The following is a 12,022-nucleotide window of genomic DNA, read 5'->3' on the forward strand; positions in this document are numbered from 1 at the left end:
GAGAGCGGTGAGCGCCTGAAGAAATGCCTTTAGTCAATTCAACACTCACCAGAGATTACTAAGCTGTTCGACATGATGAAGAGGTTTCTGAGAGTTGTCTGGAACTACCACAATCTCCTCATCATCATACTCACCCCTGTGCTGCTGCTGCCTCTCCCACTGGTCATCCAAGGAAAGGTGAGGGAGAGCATACCCTTCTCTCTCACACACACACACACATTTAACATTGACATTTTAGTCATTTAGCAGACACTCTTATCCAGAGTGCCTTACAGTTAGTGCATTCATCTTAAGATAGCTAGGTGAGACAACACATCACAATCGTATCAAGTACAATTTCTCTTCTTTTTTTTGGGGGGGGGGGGGGTCTGTGAGAGTTGTCTAAGATACTCTTCAAAGAGGTAGGATTTCAGACACAACACATACCCAGGACCGGACACTCAGGACAGGACTGACCATTGATACACCCACACAAAAAAAACTTTTAGGTACAAATGTTGTTACATACTGTAGTCACCACACATTATCATACTGTAACACTGACACATCCACAAACAAATTAATGAATACATGCAGTGGTACAGAACATGTGAAGTTCATCACAATTTATTGGCTTATCTTTGTTTGTACTTGTCCAGGTTTTAGCTGCCATGTATAAAAGATAAAGAATAAACATGGAAAACCAGGCATCGAAAACCAACCCCACAAACATCATCATTTCATTTCAATGCATCTATTAAAAGTCTGTATTTTACAACGATTTGAACAAAAAAACAGATTGAGTTTTCAAGTCATGTCTCGTTAGAAACAACAGCCCAGAGAAATGCGATATCATTCATTTTAGACATTTAATGAGGTATTTTAAAAAAGAAAATCTGGATTGTACAGTAGCAACCAAAAACACAGTCCAGGACATTTGTCTCAGGGGCACTGAATGGTATTGACAGATGTGCATTTCAAAATGAACCATTTCCAGGATATGGCTCGACCTGAACTGCTATATCCTCAGCCTCTCTCTCCCACTTATCACATGATATGTCAGGGCATTTCTTGATTCATATAGCCTAGCCTACAGTATATACACACTGAGTATAGCAAACATAGGTTTAGCTGGTCTTTCCATGACATAGACAGACCTGGTGAATCCAGCTGAAAGCTATCATCCCTTATTGATGTCAACTGTTAACTACAATCAGTGTAGATGAAGGGGAGGAGACAGGTTAAAGATTGAGATATGAATTGCATATGTGTGCCATTCAGATGGTGAATGGGCAAGACAAAATATTTGTGCCTTTGAATTGGGTATGGTAGTTTGAGTGTGTCAAGAACTGCTACGCTGCTGGGTTTTTCACGCTCAACAGATTCCTGTGTCTATTAAGAACGGTCCACCACCCAAAGGACATCCAGGCCAACTTGACAACTGTGGGAAGCATTGGAGTCAACATGGGCCAGCATTCCCTTGGAACGCTTTCGACACCTTGTAGAGTCCATGCCCTGATGAATTGAGGCTGTTTCGAGGGCAAAGGGGGGTGCAACTAATATTAAGTTTCCTAATGTTTTGTACAGTCAGTGATGAAGATGAAGCCTAGGCTACTCACAGGTGATGGCCAATGTGCTCATGCCAATAGCCTATCTCAATATAAGCTATGAGTTTAACAGTCAAAGTGCTTGGGTTAGAGGTTCCAAATTCCTTCTATGGATTATATGTCTATGGCCACAATTTGTTCTTATTTGGCATGCTCGCTGCCCAAATTGCGGCCTTCATGATTAAGTGCATGTAATACAACTTAATCTACAGCACATTTTTTGAATCTATTGATTCTCTGTGACTAAATTATGCTCCCTGGTGTAGTATTTTGAATTACGTCTGTTCAGACATGAGTAATATAATTTTGGGAATTTAAATTAATAATAATGTCGGTATAATAAACCTTTAAAATGTGTTTAATTCTTTCTATTTATCAGGGGCTGCTGCAGCACACCTACTTTACTATTATTTATTTTTTAATCTCCTTTCCTCCCCGATTATCCAATTCCGTTCTGGTCTCATCCCTGCAATTCCCCAACGGGCTCGTGAGAGGCGAAGGTCGAGTCATGTGTCCTCAGAAATATGACCAGCCAAACCACGCTCCTTAACAACCGCCAGAAAGTCAACCGCACTAATGTGTTGGAGGAAACACTGTTCAACTGACGACCGAAGTCAGCCTGTAGGCGCCCGGCTCACTACAAGGAGTCGCTAGAGCGCAATGAGCCAAGTAAAGCCCCCCACTGGCCAAACCCTCCCGTAAACTGGACCACACTGGGCCAATTATGCGCCGACCTATGCAAATCAAATCAAATTTTATTTGTCACATACACATGGTTAGCAGATGTTAATGCGAGTGTAGCGAAATGCTTGTGCTTCTAGTTCCGACAATGCAGTAATAACCAACGAGTAATCTAACTAACAATTCCAAAACTACTACCTTATACACACAAGTGTAAAGGGATAAAGAATATGTACATAAAGATATATGAATGAGTGATGGTACCGAGCGGCATAGGCAAGATGCAGCAGATGGTATCGAGTACAGTATATACATATGAGATCTTAAGACTCTAGGGGCAGTATTTCATTTTTGGATAAAAAGACGTGCCCGTTTTAAGCGCAATATTTTGTCACGAAAAGATGCTCGAATATGCTTGGAATTGATAGTTTTGGAAAGAAGACAGTCTTACGTTTCCAGAAATGCAAAGATTTTCACTGTGAGTCCCTTAGAACAAATGCTTTGGGCAAAACCAAGATGTATGACCGACCAGGAAATGCACAGGATTTCTGAGGCTACGTTTTCCATGATCGCCTTATATGGCTGTGAATGCGACAGGAATGAACAGGACTCTTTCTCTTGTTTCCCAAGGTCTCTGCAGCATTGTGACGTATTTGTAGGCATATCATTGGAAGATTGACCATAAGAGACTACAATTGCCAAGTGTCCCGCTTGGTGTCTGCGTGGCAATTGGTGCGCAAAAGTCAGGTCCCGGTATTTTTCCATTCAAATCTCAGAACAAACCAGGCTACAAGGACGGTGCTTTCAATGGAGAGAAATATGACAAACCACCTTCAGGATTGATTCAAACAACGTTTTCCATGTTTCAGTCGATATTATGGAGTTCATTCGGAAAAAAGTTCGACATGTAGGTGACTGAATTTTCGGTTAGTTTCGGTAGCCAAATGCATAGTAACAAAAGGGAACGATGTGTCCTACACAAGAATCTTTCAGGAAAAACTGGACATCTGCTATGTAACTGAGAGTCTCCTCATTGAAACATCTGAAGTTCTTCAAAGGTAAATTATTTTATTTGATTCCTTGGCTGGTTTTTGTGAATATGTTGCGTGCTAAATGCTAACGCTAATGCTAAGCTAGCTATCACCACTCTTACACAAATTAGTGATTTTCTCTGGTTCTAAAGCATATTTTGAAAATCTGAGACGACAGGATTGTTAAGAAAAGGATAAGCTTGAGAACAGGCATATTTATTTCATTTCATTTGCGATTTTTAGAAATCGCTAACGTTGCGTTATGGTAATGAGCTTGAGGCTGTAGTTACGCTACCGCATACGGGTTTGGGCGGACTATGAGGTTAAAGTGGCTAGTGATACATGTATTACATAAAGATGCAGTAGATGATATAGAGTACAGTATATACATATACATATGAGATGAATAATGTAGGGTATGTAAACATTATATTAAGTAGCATTGTTTAAAGTGGCTAGTGACATATTTTACATCAATTCCCATTATTAAAGTGGCTGGAGTTGAGTCAGTGTGTTGGCAGCAGCCACTCAATGTTAGTGGTGGCTGTTTAACAGTCTGATGGCCTTGAGATAGAAGCTGTTTTTCAGTCTCTCGGTCCCAGCTTTGATGCACCTGTACTGACCTCGCCTTCTGGATGATAGCGGGGTGAACAGGCAGTGGCTCGGGTGGTTGTTGTCCTTGATGATCTTTATGGCCTTCCTGTGACATCGGGTGGTGTAGGTGTCCTGGAGGGCAGGTAGTTTGCCCCCGGTGGTGCGTTGTGCAGACCTCACTACCCTCTGGAGAGCCTTACGGTTGTGGGCGGAGCAGTTGCCGTACCAGGCGGTGAAACAGCCCGACAGAATGCTCTCGATTGTGCATCTGTAGAAGTTTGTGAGTGCTTTTGGTGACAAGCCGAATTTCTTCAGCCTCCTGAGGTTGAAGAGGCACTGCTGCGCCTTCTTCACGATGCTGTCTGTGTGGGTGGATCAATTCAGTTTGTCTGTGATGTGTACAACGAGGAACTTAAAACTTACTACCCTCTCCACTACTGTTCCTGCGATGTGGATAGGGGGGTGTTCCCTCTGCTGTTTCCTGAAGTCCACAATCATCTCCTTAGTTTTGTTGATGTTGAGTGTGAGGTTATTTTCCTGACACCACACTCCGAGGGCCCTCACCTCCTCCCTGTAGGCCGTCTCGTCATTGTTGGTAATCAAGCCTACCACTGTTGTGTCGTCCGCAAACTTGATGATTGAGTTGGAGGCGTGCGTGGCCACGCAGTCGTGGGTGAACAGGGAGTACAGGAGAGGGCTCAGAACGCACCCGTGGGGCCCCAGTGTTGAGGATCAGCGGGGTGGAGATGTTGTTGCCTACCCTCACCACCTGGGGGCGGCCCGTCAGGAAGTCCAGTACCCAGTTGCACAGGGCGGGGTCGAGACCCAGGGTCTCGAGCTTGATGACGAGTTTGGAGGGTACCATGGTGTTAAATGCTGAGCTGTAGTCGATGAACAGCATTCTCACATAGGTATTCCTCTTGTCCAGATGGGTTAGGGCAGTGTGCAGTGTGGTTGAGATTGCATCGTCTGTGGACCTATTTGGGCGGTAAGCAAATTGGAGTGGGTCTAGGGTGTCAGGTAGGGTGGAGGTGATATGGTCCTTGACTAGTCTCTCAAAGCACTTCATGATGACGGAAGTGAGTGCTACGGGGCGGTAGTCGTTTAGCTCAGTTACCTTAGCTTTCTTGGAAACAGGAACAATGGTAGCCCTCTTGAAGCATGTGGGAACAGCAGACTGGGATAGGGATTGATTGAATATGTCCGTAAACACACCAGCCAGCTGGTCTGCGCATGCTTTGAGGGTGCGGCTGGGGATGCCGTCTGGGCCTACAGCCTTGAGAGGGTTAACACGTTTAAATGTTTTACTCACCTCGGCTGCAGTGAAGGAGAGTCCGCATGTTTTGGTTGCGGGCCGTGTCAGTGGCACTGTATTGTCCTCAAAGCGGGAAAAAAAGTTATTTAGTCTGCCTGGGAGCAAGACATCCTGGTCCGTGACTGGGCTGGTTTTCTTTTTGTAATCCGTGATTGACTGTAGACCCTGCCACATACCTCTTGTGTCTGAGCCGTTGAATTGCATTTCTACTTTGTCTCTATATTGACGCTTAGCTTGTTTGATTGCCTTGTAGTGACGCCTCAAGCACTGCAATGCAGTGCCTTAGACCGCTGTGCCACTTGGGAGGCCAGTACACCTACTTTTTGAAGCTATGAATTCTACTCATTTTGCCATAGGTCGGAGACACATTTTTGCAGTTTTGAAGGCAATTTCCTGCAATTCTACAAATGTTGCCATGACTTAATAGGACATCTGAGTGGCAAAATCAAAATGGGGGCCTCCTGGAGGTCAGGGCTCCTGGGCATGTGCCCTGCATGTCCGGTCAGTAATTCATCCATGACTACAAATTTAGATAGCTGACTAGACTAATTTACCAATATATATATATATATATATTTTTTTAATCAACAATAACTAAAACAATACGTGTCAACAACCATGTTATTCCTGACAAAATGTATGGCTTGTATCCCAATCGACAAGGACGCAGCCTTTTGAGGCAACATTTCTAGGCAGGACATCAAAATTGGCATGTCCCAATCCCAGGGTACACTCAAATAGTGCAGTGTAGTTAGCTTTACATTAAAGATTCTGACTTTTCACGTTAATACCTCTTAAACGTAACATGCAAGAATGATATACATACTCCAAATCTGCTGATGATAGCGAGCAAGTTACACCCCTTGTTTTTGCAATTAGGTGTCATATTTTCTTTTTGGAGTCGAAATGTAGCTACAACGTTGCTCTCTTCTGAGGGTTAAGGGACCATCTTAAAACTGCAACACTTCGCAACCACATGACATATCGCTCTCAAATAAATTTGACATTGTTTTGAGACCGCTTTTTGCGAATCCACAGCAAGTAGTTTAGCTTTTTTTTTTTACTTTATCAATTCATTTATATTTCACTTTACAGATAAATACTTCCTTAAAATGTCAATAGCTTGCACCCCAAAGGATTTAAAATAATACAACCAACTGTTACTAGTTCAGGGACATCGCCTGTCCAATCAACGGTAATTACGTTAGAATTTTTTTACTTTGGCTATTTCTTTTAATTTAATTTAATTATATGTCAAAAATACTTGCTTCAATAACTTCGACCCCCTAAGAACTTTCATGAATAAAACCAACTTATTAGTTCAGGGACCTTGTCTGTACAATCTTCAGCAAATACTTTAGTATTTTTTCATACCACCTTTAATTATTAGTTATCAACGAATACAAAACTATGTTATCCTGAAAATGCAGGTGTGATAGTTATATTATGCCAGCAGCATACCACCCTGCATACCACTGCTGGCTTGCTTCTGAAGATAAACAGGGTTGGTCCTGGTCAGTTCCTGGATGGGAGACCAGATGCTGCTGGAAGTGGTGTTGGAGGGCCAGTAGGAGGACCTCTTTTCTCTGGTCTAAAAAAAAAAATGTCCCTATGTCCCATGGCAGTGACACTGCGTAGGGTGCCGTCTTTCGGGTGGGATGTTAAATGGGTGTCCTGACCCTCTGAGGTCATTAAAGAGCCCATGGCACTTATCGTAAGAGTAGGGGTGTTAACCCCGGTGTCCTGGATAAATTCCCAATCTTGCCCTCAAACCATCACGGTCACCTAATAATCCCCAGTTTACAATTGGCTCATTCATCCTCCTCCTCTGCCCTGTAACTATTTCCCCAGGTCGTTGCTGCAAATGAGAACGTGTTCTCAGTCAACTTAACTGGTAAAATAACGGATAAATAAATTAATAAATATTAATTAATCACAATGTAAGCCTACTCATACAAAAAACATTGGCACCTCTAATGCAAGATTAGCTTCACAGTGAAACACCACTATTCTGGCTATTAATCATTCTTAAAAAGTCAGTAAAATTGCTTATTTAGCCATCTCAAAAAACATATCCTGTATCATGCATGCAAGTCTGTCCACAACGATGGAGCAGCAGACCAAGCAATATGCTTCGAGGAGGACCCTATACCGTAGAATAACTATTCTGGTCGGTGTCAACTTAATTCATGAATAGGTCCTGAGATCGATTCTGTTACTTGTTATTCGTGTCAGATATTTCCATTTTGGGATAGTTGTTCACTAAATTGCTAGCACTAGTTGCTCAAGCTGCTACAGTGGCTACAATGTAAACAAACGTCTCGTGATCAGTGGAACGCGAATGTCTTCTCACGTGATGCTGCCTTCGAATCCTGTCCCAAATTGCAGTTGCCAACTGGAGTGCTACCTAGTAAGGTAGTTGCCTTTGGAAGCAGGTAGGCAGCTGAATTTGGATTGGGGGACACACACACACAGCCTATGATGATAACGAGATGCCCTTATGCCAAAATTATGCCCTGATGCCAAAATTATGACTATTACAAATGTCTTTTCATTTCAGTTGACGAAAATGGGAAAAGACAATTAATTCCACGTGAGACTAATGGACGTTTGACTTGACATGAAGCTCATTTTCATATTTTTTCCCAATCTGAAGCATGTTGTTTCTTTCCTTTTGGCCTCTTCTAGGTGTCAGAATGTGCGTTCGTACTGTGTGTCATGGCAGTGTACTGGCTGACAGAAGCCCTGCCACTGGCAGCCACAGCTCTGTTCCCAGCCTTGCTCTTCCCTTTCTTTGGCATCATGAAGTCCTCTCAGGTGAACATTGCACAATTTTATTGCATTCAATTGTGTGTGTGCAACTATTTTAAATTCTAATAAAAATCTGTAGAAATGTTGATGAATGTATTTTCCAGGAAGCCGACGTTACGTAACCTGGCTGCTCTCCATCTCACTTTCATGTTTGATAGAACATATGACAAAACTCCTCTGGTTTGATTAATTCATCCATAAATCTATAAATGCAGGAGCATTTATTACATTATTATCATATCACAGTCAGCTTCTAACTCCTTATGCCCCGCTCACGTTATGTAGGAAACTCAAAAAATGTCCAACTTGCTAACTTAGTTGGATCCTGAGTTTTCCACTTGGGAGGTACCAGAATCAACCAATAGGAAGCTCTACGCAAATAACTTACATTCATTTTAATTTGGAGCACCTGAGTTTCAGACATGACGTGAATGTAGCATTAGTCTGTAATAATCTGTTTATGATCTATAACAATCTCAGTGCCCGGCACTGTATGGTTTTATTGGCTTGGCAAAATGACATAGAAGGCATAATGTTCTTTCCATCCTTACTAGACAAATTAAAAGTCAGTATTATTTTTGAAATGTCCTCTTAACATTTTGATAGGTGTCAAAATGGACTGCTTATCATGAAATGTCAAATCTGACCAGCATATTGATCGACGTGTCTAAGATCTTTTTTGCTGCTGTTCTCCCTCCTGCCCTCTCTCATGTCCAGGTGGCTGGGGTGTACTTCAAAGACTTCCACCTGCTGTTGATCGGAGTCATCTGTCTGGCAACGTCTATAGAGAAGTGGGGTCTCCACCGGAGGATAGCACTTAGTCTGGTCACTCTGGTCGGTGTCAATCCTGGATGGTGAGAACTTTCTCTCTGCCGGCCACTCTCTCATCGTCTGTTCCAGACCTCAGTTGCAGATGTGTGGCTACATTGACAGGCGATACACACAGAATGCATCAGTAGGGAGAGATCGGTTTGTTGTTTTTAAAGTCTCTGAAAAAGTGTTCTATTGAAAAAGTTATTAGCTACCTATTGAATTTGGATCCAGCAAAATGGTTAGCCTCAGTTGCGGGGACTGCTACTATCCATCCAGGGATCCTGCCAACCAAAAGTCTGAAGAGCTGCTTGGAGTAGCAGCTAGCTTAGCTGCTAACTAGCTATCAAGCCAGGAAGGTTTCCAGGAAGGTTGAACCCAGCCTGCGATGCGATTAGTTCTTTTGGCAGGGACCACGATTTGTCCCGGGTTGTGGCTGTCTAAATCCCTACTGTTTGTTGCCGTTTCCATCTGCCCTGCAACCTTCCCTGTTTGGAACTGCGTGGAGTGCTAGCATTAGCCTACACTGCCACCAAGACATCCAAAACTAAAGCCAGTGGGAGTAATGGAGAAGACAGTGTTTCTCTATCACAGGTGAAGGATCTTTTTAAAAGGGTTCAACAAGCAGTTGTTATAACAAAATGAAAATACCTTCAAGAGCTTTGTCCAAATACTAATGGATTTAACTAACAAAAGAATACACGATCTGACCAGAGAGGTCCAGGATCTTAAGAACATTTTGCAGAGGTGGATGTCCTGAAAGAGACTTACAGTTTGTTGTTATATTGTTGCAAGTCACGCAAGATGACATCAGCAGTCAGTGAATCATTATTAACCTCTCTGCGCACCAAACCCGTTAGCGGGATGAAATTCGACAACATACGGTGATCGCTACATAAATAGTAATATTAAACATTCATGAAAATACAAGTGTCTCACATGTTTCGAAAGCCTAGAATCTTGCTAATCCAACTGCGTTGTCAGATTTCAAAAAAGATTTACTGCGAAAGAATACGATGCGATTATCTGAGAACAAAGCCCCATAAACAACAACTTTCAACCAGCACAGGCGTAACAAAATCACAAACTGCAATAAAATAAATAGTTTACCTTTGACGATCTTCCTCTGTTTGCAATCCCAATGCTCACTGTTACACAATGAATGGTATTTTGTTTGATAAAATCTATTTTTAATAGCCTAACAAGAAACATTTTGTGAACCGCTTGTGTCGTGAATTCCGTCTCATTCCATTTTCAACGACACATTCAATGTAAATACACACACTAAACGTGACTTTTCCAGTCATGTTTGGTTTCATTGCAATCAACTTGTTTGTTTGTAACACAACCAAACCTGATGGGTCATTTTGCGGGATGTATTGACTGAAAGAAACCGATTTGAAGACAACAAGTAATGACATCATTGTGCACCAATGATATGACCGCTGTTTCGTTGATTGACTGTATTTTAACCAAATGACCACTGATCGTCTTGAAATCTAGCTGGGTAGATAGCCAATGAGCTGAGGTAAATGGCAATATGTAATGTTTATGTGTTGGAAGACCAACCCATGTAGTAAACTCCGGCGTAAAGAGGTTCATTCGCCATTGAAGATTCATACTGGAAGGACCCACGCATGTTACGCACAGCGGTGTTTTGGTAAAGCGCATCTTCAGCTGTTTATATATCAATCAGTATGGCGACTAAGTCAGGTAAAGCTAAATCTAAAGCTAAAGTCTAGATATACAGATGTACACACAATTTTAGAAATTGATCGGGAAAGTGAGACAGAGATTGTTGGAGGACGATTCATTTAGCGATTCCCAAATGGAGGAATATGTTTTGAACGGAGAGGACATCGTTTTTGGACTGGTAAGTTTTTCTCATGCCAATGCCGTTGTTTGAAATTAATAATATAAAATATTATTTGTGAAATGAAATAGCTATTTGAGGCTGTTGAGGGGAGGGCAGTCCCACAACAATGGCCAAAGTGAAATGGAGACAGTAGATACAGCTGGTCTGTTGTAATATAATAACGACAGTAGATCTAGCTGGTCTGTCATAATATAAAATAGACAGTAGATCTAGCTGGTCTGTCATAATATAAATGAGACAGTAGATCAAGCAGGTCTATAATAATATATTCAACCTTATGTTCCCTGTACTATATATATATCTGTTTATTATACCTCTTGATACAGGGCTCATATGTGAAACTATTCTAACTGAACATTTTCTTTCACAGTGACACTGACTCCAAATGGGAGCCCCCAGTGCCAAGGTGTCCATCCCCCACTGAAGCTGGTTCATCCAGCTCCTGCCACAAGTGGTGTTCATCTGCCCAAATGTATTTCTGCAGGCATGGATGTGCCTCAGGGGCAAAAGGGCACAGCATGGAGGCGTCGCTGTGTTCTTTGCAAAATTAAGTCCCCCATCACCTGCACCACATGCTTGGTGACCCTCTGCTTTACAGCAGAAAGAGACTGCTATGGCACCTGGCATCAGCAGCACAATATTGTTTAGAGGACTGAGGGTCTTCCAAATATTGAAAGTGTTATTTTGTAAATGTATATATTTTTTTTCATGTTTTTTCTCCATTTTTTGGATGGGTGTGTTAGAATACCATTTTGGTATTTTGTATATAGTTATTCCATTCAAAATGTATAACTTCACCAATTTGGCCACTTGGGTACATTTGGGCTACTTGTTTGGGACACCTGGGTGACTTCATGATAAATGTCATGTAGCACACTCATTTTAGAAATTATCATTATGAAACTTTGCACAAGTACTGTTGCCCTCTTATATTTTTCACTGAAATTGTCCCCATCATCCTATCTGAATGTTTGTTTTGTCTTGTTCATTTTAAAGATGATGATGCAACAATAAAAATGAAAAAATGTATGGTGTTTTCATTGTATTATCTAAACCAGATCCATTGTGTTATATTCTCCTACATTCAATTCACATTTACACAAACTTCAGAGTGTTTTCTTTCAAATGAAACCAAGAATATGCATATCCTTGGTCCTGAGCTACAGGCAGTTAGATTTGGGTATGTCTTCAGGCGGAAATTGAAAAAAAGTAGGGGGGTAAGAGGTTTAACCTCTCAACACTGTCATCTCAGATTTTCAAAATATGCTTTTCAACCATAGCAAAACAAGCATTTGTGTAAGAGTATTGATAGCTAGCA

At 41.7% G+C, this 12,022-nt stretch overlaps 1 protein-coding gene across 1 annotated transcript in view; it reads left to right on the forward strand.

Moving 5' to 3' along the window:
• Positions 1–12,022, forward strand: part of slc13a1 (solute carrier family 13 member 1) — a 23,498-nt gene continuing 11,476 nt past the window's right edge. Inside the window, exons 1-3 of the mRNA XM_029685850.1 lie at positions 1–177; positions 7,896–8,024; positions 8,736–8,872. Coding sequence (XP_029541710.1) covers positions 73–177; positions 7,896–8,024; positions 8,736–8,872 — 371 coding nt within the window. The 5' untranslated portion in view covers positions 1–72. The remainder of the gene's footprint in view (positions 178–7,895; positions 8,025–8,735; positions 8,873–12,022) is intronic.

This window comes from Oncorhynchus nerka, linkage group LG17 (genome assembly GCF_034236695.1).
Source record: "Oncorhynchus nerka isolate Pitt River linkage group LG17, Oner_Uvic_2.0, whole genome shotgun sequence".
Taxonomy (NCBI): Eukaryota; Metazoa; Chordata; class Actinopteri; order Salmoniformes; family Salmonidae; genus Oncorhynchus; species Oncorhynchus nerka.